Raw genomic sequence first — 13474 nt, forward strand, 5'->3', positions numbered from 1 at the left:
ATAAAACCGTTTTCCTGAATAAGCCTCAAAGTGACAGAGTACTTTCTTGAAAGATGCAGAACACAAATGACAAAGAACATGAAAGGACTGACATTTTCTGCTGTCACTATCCAGGAATGTCAGAAGATATTAAACTAGTCATTCTTCCTACCCTTCAATCTCAAACATCCACCCATAAACAAACAAACGAACGAACAGTTCAGATTAGGTTACAGTCTTGCATTTTCTCTAACTACTTTTTTTCTCAATGAAAACAAGATTTTTAAAATGGAACAGGAGGCCACGTCAAAGCCCATCGGGCCCTTGAGGACAGAAGAGAGACGTGGGCATCAGAGGGGCCTCACCTGCTGCGGCTGGTACCTCTGCTGGGACTGGGACTGCAGGTACTGAGCCTGGGGCGGAAGGTGCGGCGGCGGCGGCTGCTGGTTGTAGTAAGGCTGCTGGCCCTGCTGGCAGTAACCACTCACACCTTGCTGTCCGTACTGAGGGGGCATCTGTCCAAAAGTCAGGCAAAGAAAGAGAGAAAGTCAGAAAGTGCAATCCAGTGAAATCAAACACGGTTTCAATTCAGCAACATGAAGAGGGTTCTTCGCTAAGCAACTGAATTCAATATTTTTAATAATCTCTCCCTTACATAAATCGACATACTGCCTTCTATTCCTATACTATCAATGAAGTCAAAAGATAATTTGACTTTGCTTTAAAAAATAACATTTTATCAGATATCAAATATTGATTAACTGCATAAAAACCCAGTGTGTGTATATGTGTGTGGGGGAGGGGGAGCTCTTAATACTGACATTAAAAAATAGTCTCTGCTAAGAAAGTCAAAGAAGCATTATGCTAATCCATTCTCATGCACCACTCACAATGAAAATGGACTCCAGCAACCCAAGTTCAATAACGAGTATTTTGTAGAACGTTTGTGGTTTGGGTGCATGTACAGGGTGCATGTGAGTTTCAACTAAGGTCAGAACTTCCCAATTACATTTGCAGCACATACCATAGCAGTTATGTTAGCAATTCCACTGACTGCTTTTGCTAAAAAGAAACTACATTGCTTTACAATCAAAAGAAACACCTTTAGAAAATAATACTATGAATATCAAACAATACACGCATCAATATGAGTTCTTGAAGGAAGGATACGCATATGTAATGCAAGGATAGCATGTTACCAGTTGATAAAACAGGTAATGATGCAAAGCGAAGTATACTGCACTGCAAAAACTAGAGATACAAACATAAATATGGCCCAAAATGAGTCTTCTGCATCTCTAATTCACATGAACCTAAAAATCCTAGAAATCATTGTGTAAAGGAAAGTACTTCTTCATGAAGTAAGTACACCATTGATAATTTTTTTTTTTCAAACTAGAAATCTATTGGGGTTTTTTTTTCTAATTGGGAGAGAGATCAGGAGAAGACAAACAAGATATGAGGATGGCAAAAATCACTCGAGAGACGAGAATGGTGGAGTTAATAACACAATATGGTCCGTTTGAGAACGCCAAGAGCTTGAGCCCCATCAGCCCACACACTTAAGAATTCAGTGATCAGTCCAGATACACATTTCAAAAACAAATTCACTATAGAATGCTGAATGAAGAAAAAGAGGGAATGACAAAAAGACAATATTAAATACTCTGCCTCTAAAACCGATTAGCACAGCAATTCATAACACATACAATGAAGGAAAAGGCAAAATGTTATCAAGTTCATATTCCTTTTGACCCAATTGAGATTCTTTTTGAGATCTGTAAGCAATGATCACAAAATACTTGGCTACAATGGCCCACAAATCCCTCTCATCACAGACCTTCAGTTAGTAGAAGAGCAGACAAGTTTGTACCGAAAATCATTTAACAGCTCAGTTGAATTCTTTGCTTGTGTTTATTTTACAGCTTGGTATCTCAGAATGAATGTATGTCCCTGCCATAAGCCAAGCCAAAGAATTTCCATAAAATACAACTCCACATGCTAGAATACCATACACTAACTACCACAACACACATCCTCCCGTTCAACACCCATATGTTAGATTTGATATCTAATACTCTATTTCACACAAGCATCTTTGCAGTTGGATTTGAAGCAGTTAGGATAACACTTTTGCCAGTGTTAAAATGGCTGTAAAGCTCAGTCAACACAGCGGCAACTCCCCTCTGAATTGCACTGTAATATGTTTACTTTCTGGTTTACAGAAACCCTTACACACAATATGGAAGTGTTGTTGGTGGGGGGGCGGGTCGCGCTTTATTTCTAAGCAAAACAACAGGACATATTACAGGCGTCTACTAACACTAGAGGAGTCACCAACGTACTAGAATCTTTATCTATTTCAGCTCTGAAAAGCTCTGGGGCAGGTTGGGGTGCAGGGGAGGCAGACTCAGAGGCAGGGAGGGCGGGGAGAGTACAAGCGAATGTCCAACGGAGCCAAGCAAAAGGTGCAGAACACAGCAAACCTCAGAGGGGGAGCCATCAAACGCCTCTGCTTGGGGGACGTTCTTACCGTCTTCCACAATTAAAAGCCTCTCGCTGTCCTTTCAGATCCGTGCTCTATCCACTGGGTACCCACCTAACAGGCACCTCACACTGTGGCTGACAACGCAGCACAACGGGCCGTCGGGGAGCCCTGGGCTCTCGTGCCCATCATCTGGTCCCCTGTCCTTAATGGGAGCCACGTAGAGAACACTAACTCCAGTTCACCTGAGAGTCTCGGAGCTAGAAACATAAAATCTAAACCCAAATCCTAACGTCCTTCAGTTGTGCACATATGGTCAATAATGATATCTGTCTTACGTCTCCATCTGGACAATGGGGCTACCTTATCTGTTAATCCATATGAATATTATAACCAGCAACGTAATAACCCTACTCGGAATTCTACACAGATGCTACTATTACTTATTAAAAACAAGGTGCTGTTTTAGATCTAAAATATTAATTATTTCTGAAGTTTTACCTTTAAAACCATTAAATACAATACCTCAACTGTCTGGAATCAAAACCTAATTCTTTAATGACCAATATTGTTTTTGTTTTCATCAATTTAGATGCAGGGCTTTCAAAGATCTATTATATGCTTTTCTGAAATCTTAAACCAAATAATCATTATTATGAAACAGAAATCGACAGGCCCCAGAGCCCACTGCTGCATGCTGTCTGCACACATCGGAGCACAGCTCTGCTCTGCGAGCTGTCTTCTCACATGCCATCAGGGCACTCAGCCATTGCTCGTCACCCTGATCTCGACCCTCACTGGAATCTGCTGAGGACTCAGAAACCCACTACATTGCTAAAATTATGAAGGCCCAGGAGACCCATCCATGAGGGAAGCACTTTAATTGCCTTAAGTTTTGTGAAATCAATTTTGGCTACTGAGTCTTTTTGTCGATCTCTTAGCTCTGAACCATATTCAGGGTAAATAAGATAACCAGATCGTTAGATGCAAGTGAAATTTAACCAAGTTATCGAGTACCAGGAACTAAGTGCTGAGCGTTGAGGATACAAAGCCTGTCTAGCTCGCATGCCACCCTCCCCTGACCAGCCTAACTAACGGGGCATAGCCCCACCCACCATTCTCATGCCAGTTCCAATTTTATTTCACCACAGGGGAGATGATCTGATTTAGTTAGTGAACCCCTTAATTATGCGTTCCTGTGTGTATTCTCTGTCCTCACCACTAGACTGTAAGCTCCCACACTCAGGGTCTGCTTCCTGGAAGAGGGCCGCCAGTCAGTACGTGTTTGTTGAATGAATGAATGCTGTTCAACGGATTACTAAACCAAGTTGTTATTCTATAAAATGTTAAAGCAATGAAGGGACACATTACACAGTAGAAATTACTTGTACCATCCTAATCTTGAGTACCGGTGGCTCCATCCAACAAGCGACAGTACCAAACGCCACAGTAACAGCAGCGCCCCCCGGCGAGGACCAGCTAACCTTTGAGGCATCAATGCCCAGCAAATGCCCAGGACCTTTGGTTTGCTTTGAATAAAAAGAATATCACTAAACTAAATGGGAATCTCCAGAAAATTCCTGGGATCAGAGCTTTTCTGCTTATTTCAAAACAAGAACTTATTTCACTCACTTCTAAATAAAGAAGATCTTAAAGTGGAGCGTGAACACGCACAATAGCAAAAAATTTATTCCAATTTTCAAAAAACTGATTGCTTTCAAACATCACTGGAGAGAGAAAGCACTGCTAGAAAGGATTCATTTACATTAAGTATTTATTTGAGGGAACGGCTCTGATACAGGGTTTGAGCAGTGACTTCCGCATCCCTTAAATGTGAAAGGAGCAAGACTCCAGGCCCCATTTCTCACTTCACCTCACCCTGGACTTTTTGCTCATACTTCAAAATTGAAGAAATGATCCAGGTTTAGCTTCTTCCTCTTTTTTATTTCTGAAGAAGTTTTAGAAAGCAGTTTCCCCACTAAGTTTAAAGATGCACTGACTTCTGACCCAGCAATTTCCCTTGTAAATACGTGCGTGTACCCATGAACATTCACGTGCCTCCCAGGAAGCATGTTCGATGTAGTACAGTTGACAAGAGCCAGAAAGAGGACACAATGGAACTCCACACAGTAGGTACGTGGAAAAAACAGATTTCGCTATGGTCATACACTGGAATTCTATACAGTATTAAAGTTGAGGGTGAGTAAGACCCACATATCAAAACCATTCTAATTTTAATAATATAATGCTGAATTTCAAAAGCAAGTAACCAAAGGTTAATGCAGTGTGATACTATTCCTATACATTTTTAATAGACAAAAATAGTAGTACATATTGTTTATGAATGCACTATATAGTAAAAGTATAAAAATACGCTATGAAAGGGAAATCTATGACACTCTCCTGGAAGGGTGAGAGGGAAAAGATGAGGTGGAGCTTCAACCTCGCATTTTTTCCCTTAAAAAAAAAGAGATGAAGCGAGTGTGACAAAATGTTAACCAAACCGACTCGGTGCAGTGACACAACGTCTGTTACCTTTCTCCTGTACTTGTACACACAGGGCGGGAGGGAGCCCAGGGAGGGCTTTGCTCTGCGGCTTTGGTGCGCGGTCCACCTAGGACTGTGTTCCACAGACCCATCCCTGACTACTAGGCCAGGTGCCCTAATCTGCTCCAGAACTTTCGCCTGGGGCAGGACTAAACCAAAGACTTCATTATGGTCTTCTAACTTTCCTGTTGATTGGTAAATCTCTGACAGGAAGGACTTTATGCCAACATTTCACTATGGCTCCTGCAAGGGACACTGATCTGGCAAGTTATTAACTCACAGAAATGAGCTCTATAGTCATAAATGTTTAGGAAGTACACATACTGTAAAGCTAAAACATACTAACACATTCAAGGATCTGTGAAATCCTTAAAAAGCAGCTCATTCACCTTTAAATGTGGGGTTTCTCCAGTTTATCTGATCACAAGCAGTCACCACACCCCCTGGGCTGTCAATTCCATAGAAGCTGGAGCCTTGGCGGTTTAGTTCATTGAACTCAGACTCCCGACCTGTAGTAAACGCTCAACGGTTATTTGCTGACTGAATCTCCTGGAATAAGTATGAGAACCACATGCTATAAATGACACACCACTGACACACAAATGTAAGAGCTTTCCACCTTGAGCTACATCCTGGTCCAGTCCAACGTTCTATGTCCACAAAGGCTCATAAAAACACTTGAAACACTTTGATGTGAGCCTGGAAATTATGAGAATTATTCCATTATGACATATTGAAAATATACCTTAATTTCTATTGTGGATTTGTCACCTCTGGATTATCTAAATCTATTTGCATTACCAGTGTGTCTCTCCTTTTGGAGGCAAACAATGTAAAATCAAAAGAAACACTTTATGCACTGTCCTAAACTTACCACAGCCATCTTGAATAGAGGGGAAACTCCCCATTTCTGAATTCTAACAAACTAATTTTAAGCTATGTAATGGAATGAGCACTTTTCTCCATATCTTCAGCTTTCCAGATTAAAGACCTATTGTTCTTTTCTTACTATGGTAAAATACACGTAACATAAAAGGTACCATATTAACTATTTTTAAGTGTATGGTTTACTGGCATTCAGTAGATTCACACTGTTGTGCAACCATCACCACTCCATCTCCAGAACCTCACCATCCTAAACTGAAACTCCATACCCATTAAACAGCAACTCCCCATTCCTTTCCCCCACCCCAACCCCTTCTGGTAACCACCATTCTGCTGTCTCTATGAATCCAGTTATTCCAGGTACCTCATGTAAGTATAATCATACAATATTTGTCCTTTTGTTTCCGGCTGCTTTCACTTAGCATGCCTTCAAGATGCATTCATGTTATAGCATAAGAATTTAATTTTCTTTTTAAGACTGAAAAATATTACATTGTAAGTATATCCACATTTCTTTTTTAATCTAGTCATCCATTGTGGACACTTGGGTTGTTTTTATCTTTTGGTTATTATGAATAAATCTGCTATGTAAATGGGCATACAAATATCAGTTCAAGTCTACACTTTCACTTCTTTTATATATCAGCCCAGAAATGGAACTGCTGATCATATGGTAGTTCTGTTGAATTTTTTGAGAAACAGCCATACTGTTTTTCACAGTGGTTGTACCATTTTACATTCCTACCAGCAGTTCACAAGGGTTCCAACTTCTCCACACCCCTGACAAGACTTACTATTTTCTGTTTGTTTTTGTAATAGCCATCCTAGTGGGTGTGAAGTGGTATCATACTCATTATGTGTTTCATTTTCATTTCCCTAATGATTAGTGCATCTTTTCACATGCTGATCAGTTCATCTGTTTATCTTACTTGGAAAAATGTATTCAAGTCCTTGGCTCATTTTTTAATAGAGTTGTTTGCTTTTTGTTGTTGAATTGCAGGAGTGCTTTATATATCCTAGATATTAATCCCTATGTGATATATGATTTGCAATTATTTTCTCCTATTCTTTGGGTAGCCTTTTCATCCTCTTGCTAGTGTCCTTTGATGCATAAAAGTTTTTAATTTTGATGTAGTCCAATTTATGTACCTTTTGTTGCCTGTGTATTTGGTTCCACATCCAAGAAATCACTGTTAAATGCAGCGTCATGAAGCTTTACCCTATATTTCCTTCTAAGACTTTTACAGCTTTAGCTCTTATGTTTAGGTCTGTGATTCATTTTGAGTTAATTTTTGTATATAGTATAAGGTAAGGGTCCAACTTCTTTGAAAAGACCTCTTGTTCTTACTCTACAGAATTTTACACATCAGCTTCAAATCCTTTTGTTCTAAGGAGCACAGCTTGGCTTGGTATCTACATTTCCTTCAAGAACTGTATGAAATGTATACACATTCAACACACTGCATAATCTGCTTATGTGAAGTTCAAAAACAGGCAAAACTAATTTACAGTGACAGAAATCACAACAGTGGTCGTGGGATATTGTGACTGACTAGAAAGAGGCATGAGAAAACTTTCTGAGAGTGATGAAAATATTCTGTACATTAATTGGGGTGGTGGTTTCATGGGTATACATACTTCCCAAAATGCATCAAACTGTACACTTAAGATCTGAGCATTTTACTGTATGTAAATTAGAACTTTAAAAATATTAGCAGAATATGTATAGACACTTAATAACAAAGGTAGTAGCTAAATTTTCACATTTTTATATGTTTACATTAAAACCATTCCAGTCTTACTTATGCTTAGATGTCAATTTCCTGTTTGATAAATTATGATTGTTTCTAGATGCTTAACAGGGAGTTTTCATATTTTCACTTTACATAATCTAAAGTATTACACAGAAATCGGGCATATTGAAATAATCATGGTGGGGATATAAATTCAAATATCTAAGGCAAGTCATACTATGCCTGGAAATGATAGCCCTTTAACCCAGAATCCTACTTTTGATAATTGATCTTTAAAAAATATGAAACAAGTATATAAAAGGTTACGTGCAGCAAGAAGTTCACTGCATCCCCATGGTAGCACTGCCACTCAAAAATAAGCAACAGCCTAAATGTCCATCAATAGGGATTGGTAAACAGAAAAAGGGAGGGGTTCAATAAAATAGCCTAGAGCTATTAAAATTAATGAATCTCATTGTGGGTAACATGTATTTAACAGCAAGAAAGTCTGTCTGTGGGTTATTGAGGTAGGGCTTATGGGGTAGCAGATTATAAAACAATATATACAGTATGATGCAATTTTTGAATATGAAAATCTGTTTATGTGTGATATGTGAGTAAAGAATTAATAGCCTAGAAGAATACACACCAAAATGTTATCTATCATTTCTTAAACCAACTCAGTGTTTTTCATGAATCTAGTACAAAATGCAATTTATTTTGGATTATTTATTGATGTCTTTCTAAGCGTTATCAAAAAGTATATTATAACAATTTGTGTTTAACAGCAGAAACCTCCTTAATTTTTATTTGTTTGTTTTTCATCATAAGTTTGAGCCCCTCCAGGTAAATTCTACAAAATGAAAAGGCACAAAAGCATAGGAAAAAAATTGTAAAATCACAACAGCTACACTTTAGTCATTACTGTGGCAAATTCTTCTGGCTTCCAATTTCACAGAAAGATCAAACGCTATTTTTCATGCATAAGAGACAGACTGAAAATTCCCCACAGCCAGGAATTCAGATGCTAAGCCAATGTGTGGTTGAACCAACTGCATGAGGAAATTTTATGATGTCAACATGTCCAGTCAAAAACAATGTGCTGGAATGTAATAAATAAAGTTTACAAGGTCAAGATCCTACAACTGTTCCCCAATCTACAGTCCCTTAAGCTAAGTTCCCAAATGAGACTTCTAAACAATTTAGGGTTTTGTGTGTGTGTGTGTTTTTCCATTCTTGTTTTAAAAAAGAAAAATCTTATCCTTAAGCTTGACTGGGGGGGGGGGGGGGGGGAGGACTACACAATTTCCTGAAATTACTCCTTCACGCTTGAAAAATGAGAAACAACATCAACATATTGAGTGCTTATTATACGCATTGTTACACTAAAGCTAAATTCCTTCAAATTCTGTCCAGCGTCCCTTAAGTAACAGAAAAAAGACAACCAGGGATTGAAGGACTTGGAAAAGCATTTAGGGGTCAAACCGTGTCTTTACTCCAGAACATGCTTGGTGACCAACAACAAGCCAAGCGAGTTACACGGCTCACACTGCTATGGAACCCACTTCTATTTTCATTGATGGCCTTGTTCCTATCAGGTAACTTCCAGGCCACAAATATTGCTATTGTTTTACAGACTGAAAAATAACCAACATATCTGGCTACGCTCTCCTTTAGCTTAAAAAATCTGTAATTCATATCATAAAATAAATTCACGTTTTGATTTGTGAACTGTAGTCGAGAAGTTCTCATTTGTCATCAGTAGTAAGTCCTTTTACATGACAAATTTGTTTTCTAAAACTTCCTTAACAGGTACACACAATATAAGATTGTATAAGCATAAGTAACAGGGACAATAATATACAAATAATCTCGCTCGGATTTCTTTACAATTAATTGCTTACAAAATTTCACTGCTTATTCGAAGTCCAACAGCTCTATATTTAGCAAATCACAGCTTAAGCGAATACTAGGTCAGACCAACGTTCTGAATGGTCGTGGGAACTAAATGGTAGTTCCTCTCATGACCTCAATTTCCAAAACTCAGGGATCCGTCCTGAGCAGCCTTTATTTCTTCCTCATAATCATTATCATTCTATTACCCATGAATTTATTTATACCCTTCTTAAATTAATTTATATTTCTAGTTCATGCTACCTCTTGAGGGTAACAAGTTCTGGAACATTATTATCCATTTTGTAAAGTGGTACAGCCTTTAGTTTTCATAAAATTAACTCCAAGCTTCAAGGAGTGCCCCCTAACGTCAGTACTTAAAATCTGATTAGCAAATGTATGGTCAACCAACGCAAACCAAAGCCTTTATTCTACCAGATCAAATATTCTTTGTCAACTGCTATCTACCCTATAATGTCCCTTGATTATTTTCATTGGCTTATGTAAACTGCTTTCACTCTGTTAGTCTTTATTTTGGAATAGCAACTAAAATAGCATGAATGATTCCAAAGGCACAGCAAGCATGGCTATACACAAAAGTAAGATTACTTTTCTAGTTACTTTGAAAAAGAAACCTCTAGTGCACATTTTGTATTCTCCTCCACCTCCTAACTGCAGCTGTTTTCACCTTTCCGTCCAGGTCAGCCAATTAGGGGAAGTTTTGTTTAAGTATTCATAAAATGCAGGCATTCACTGGCAGTAAAATGCTTCCCTCATTTACAACCAGTGTTGAACTAAAGTCTTACTGTACACAAAATTAACACACAAGTGTATAATTGTAGTTTTATGCTCAAGTGCCCTAATTACGCACTCTAAAACACTTTCTTCCCAAGGATCCACTGAGGGCATTCGATATCACAGCTCTATAAAGGCTGCATTGTGCTTTTTGATAAAACAGAAGTATTACAGGAAAAAAAATGCAGCTTCAGAAAGAAAATATGTGTGTAGTACGCAAGCAAGACGATAAATCTCATTCTGAAAATTTTAGCTAAAAAAAGGAATGTATTTTCAATGTATATAAATTTGGTGGGGGGAGGGTGCCTAAGAACAAAAGATTGTTCATTCACACTGCCTATCCTTGAAGAGAACCAGTATATAAAAACAACTGATCTAAAATATTTCGTAAGTCATCACAGGGGAGAAAATTTCCCTATGAGTCCACATACCTTATTTTATAATAATATAAGCAGGAAAAAAAATTAGCAGTGAAAGAAGCCATGCTTACTTCTAATGTGGCAGCTTTGACATCTAGGCTACCAGCACTTACATTTAAAACAAAACGAAAACTAAGTATTTTCCTTACCAAACAGTCATTTTGAAATTAGAGAACACTAACCAGGAAGTGCACCAAGGTGACTTGTTCTATCTCCGTGGAGGTGACAGTAGGTGCAGAAAAAAATGAAGGGCTCTGAAGACAATCTATAGTAATAAATAGGTCACTTCTGCTAACAGACGCAACATTTTCCTAGAAAAAGCTACTTGAAAATAAAAAACAAATAAAATAAAGGCACAGGCCTATGCTGCTCCAGCCAAGAAACTACTTTCCCAAGAAAAGAGTCACGTGGTGGCATGTATTTAGTAACGAACACACCGCACTGGAAAACAATTTGGAGTCTCCAGCTTTCCTCTTATTGCCCAAACTGCTACAGGTAGTTTTGAATCAGTGAATATAATCGTTGTTTCCATTTTTAAAACAAGTCTTCACAGAAAAGATTACAAAATAAAAATCAAAACAGCACAACAGTACCTCACACATTAGAGCGGCAGGGTTGTCTAATGAGGCTTTAAAATAAATGACAGGCTACAGTATTTGCATGTTTTAAAACACCACCCAGTTGGTGTGCACCTGGCAAGGACACCATTTACTACAGGTAAAAATACTCAGCAAGTACCGCTGATGGGAACTGTGGAAGGCGCTTCTTGCCTAGCAGCCCTTTTGGCCAGAGAATTCTATTTTTATAAAGCACAAAAAGAGGAGCCAAGAGCTTTACCACTTTCCTATATAAACCCAGCTGCCAAAATGGATGTGCCAAAGGGGAATTTCAGAGAATTTTAAAGAGATAACCTTTGCTGAGGCTGCAATGTCAACTTTGTAAGTGCAGGACTGGAACATGTGTGGTGAATGCTAGATTGAAAAGACGGTTCTATTTGAGATAACTATGGAGTGGGGGAAACAGAGAAAACAGGGATTTACCAGAATAAGATCAGAATTTTAAAACAGCCAATGAAGAGACAAGCAATAACTGGTATCTTCTAAGGAGGGGGAACATGATGGTGGAGGTACAGCGGGGGAGAGAGGCCATTTGTGGCAGGCTCTTTCTGCCTCGGGGCTTTTATACCATGTATGTCAACTCCTTGTGTGTGTGTGTGTGTGTGTGTGTGTGTGTGTGTGGTTTTTTTTAAATAGAGCTTTAAAGTTGTTTATTTTTTAATAAAAGAGTCAAAGGGTGGAACTATATGATTGCAGTATTACCAACAATCTACAGCTCACCCTTTGAGGGTGAGGGAACTAGCTGCTTCTATATTCTTTGTGTATCTTTTTTATTCTTGGGGGGGATGATTTAGGGAGGCAGGGAAGGAGGAAGAGAAAAAGGGAGGGAGGGAGGCAGGGAATGATTTTGATTTTGGTAACTGAGTTGATGAAAATGTGAGTAAAAACCCACCAAGCCCCTCAAAAGTGGGAATTTCAAACACTACACTGTGTTAAACACGATCCTTTAAAAATATACAGTCTAAGTGTTCAATCAGGTATTTTTAAGGGAGAAACATGTACTCATTAATCTATCCATCTCTAAATCTAAATGACGTATATGGAGAAAAATAATAGCGATGGTGACACAAAAGGGTCAGACTTCTCCACATACCACAGCCAAGACCCCAACCTGGCTATGAATGTCTTCCTCGGAGACTGAGAATTAAGGACAGCCCGCCCCAGGGGAAGAACAGCGTGGGGACCTTTCCTGGCAGCCTCCCTGAATGGAGGCACTGATACTGGCTCAGACTAGGGAGGCGGCTGCAGGCTTTGTCCTGTTACCCAGGGACAGGACAGGCTTCAAATGAGCATCACTAGCCTTTTTTTTTTTTTTTTTTTGGGGGGGAGGCTGACTTTCAGAATATACTCATAACAAATAATGAAGAGTGGGAATAAAGGACGCCTTTTGCATTAGAAGATGTTTCCACCACTAACCCCATCTCTCTCACAAGGCAGTGATTTCTCCCCTAACCCAAAACGCAAAGGTAAGACTAGAGGAAATATACTCGTATATGCACATCAGTGGTTGGAAAACTAACTCCTCGCATTTTATTCCTTGGATCATACTCTGAGTTGGGGGTGTGGGGTGGGGTAGTGCTCAAAAATATATCCAACACATATCTGGATCAATCAGCTATTGTTTGAAACTGAAAATACACCTCCATTCCCCATCCTCTGAAGGCTAAGCCTAATTACACGTTATTGCGAGTTACTTTATCACGCACTGTTAGGACTGGTAGAGATTTCAGAGATCACTGACTCACCTCTCTCCTTATTGAGATCAAGGGTTAGGAAACCTGCACAATTTAACCCAGCTAGAGTCACAAATAGGACTCAGCTCTCTCTGCACCTGCCCCCCACCCCCGTGCACACCCCACTCTCCCGTGACATCAGGCACTGAGCGTAAGGACCGGCAGCCCCGTGTAAGTGAAGCATGGAGGCGAGGTTATGAATGGACACTCGGGCTGCGACAGGAGCACAGCTGCGACAGGAGCACAGCAGGAGCCCAGTGTGGAGACCTTGCTCTGTTCTAGGAGAGAGTAGTGGTGTGAGAACAGACAGCTGGGGAGCTCGAGAACGTAAGGGAAGCGGCAGGAGTGGGAAGGGGTTGAAAAAACGGAGATAGGTGAGTAAAAACGA

The 13474-nt window shown here is 39.4% G+C and overlaps 1 protein-coding gene across 11 annotated transcripts in view; it reads right to left on the reverse strand.

The window, feature by feature from the left end:
• ARID1B (AT-rich interaction domain 1B) overlaps nt 1-13474 on the reverse strand; it is a 398476-nt gene that overhangs the window by 277919 nt on the left and 107083 nt on the right. For 9 of the 11 annotated variants that reach the window (XM_088795342.1, XM_074333747.2, XM_074333743.2 and 6 more), the window contains exon 3: nt 345-494. The exons of the other annotated variants lie outside the window; for them this stretch is intronic. In XM_088795342.1, coding sequence (XP_088651468.1) covers nt 345-494 — 150 coding nt within the window. The remainder of the gene's footprint in view (nt 1-344; nt 495-13474) is intronic. 11 annotated transcript variants of the gene reach the window in all.

The sequence above is a fragment of the Rhinolophus sinicus genome, chromosome 2 (assembly GCF_057876585.1).
Source record: "Rhinolophus sinicus isolate RSI-liver-muscle chromosome 2, RSI-T2T, whole genome shotgun sequence".
NCBI lineage: Eukaryota > Metazoa > Chordata > Mammalia > Chiroptera > Rhinolophidae > Rhinolophus > Rhinolophus sinicus.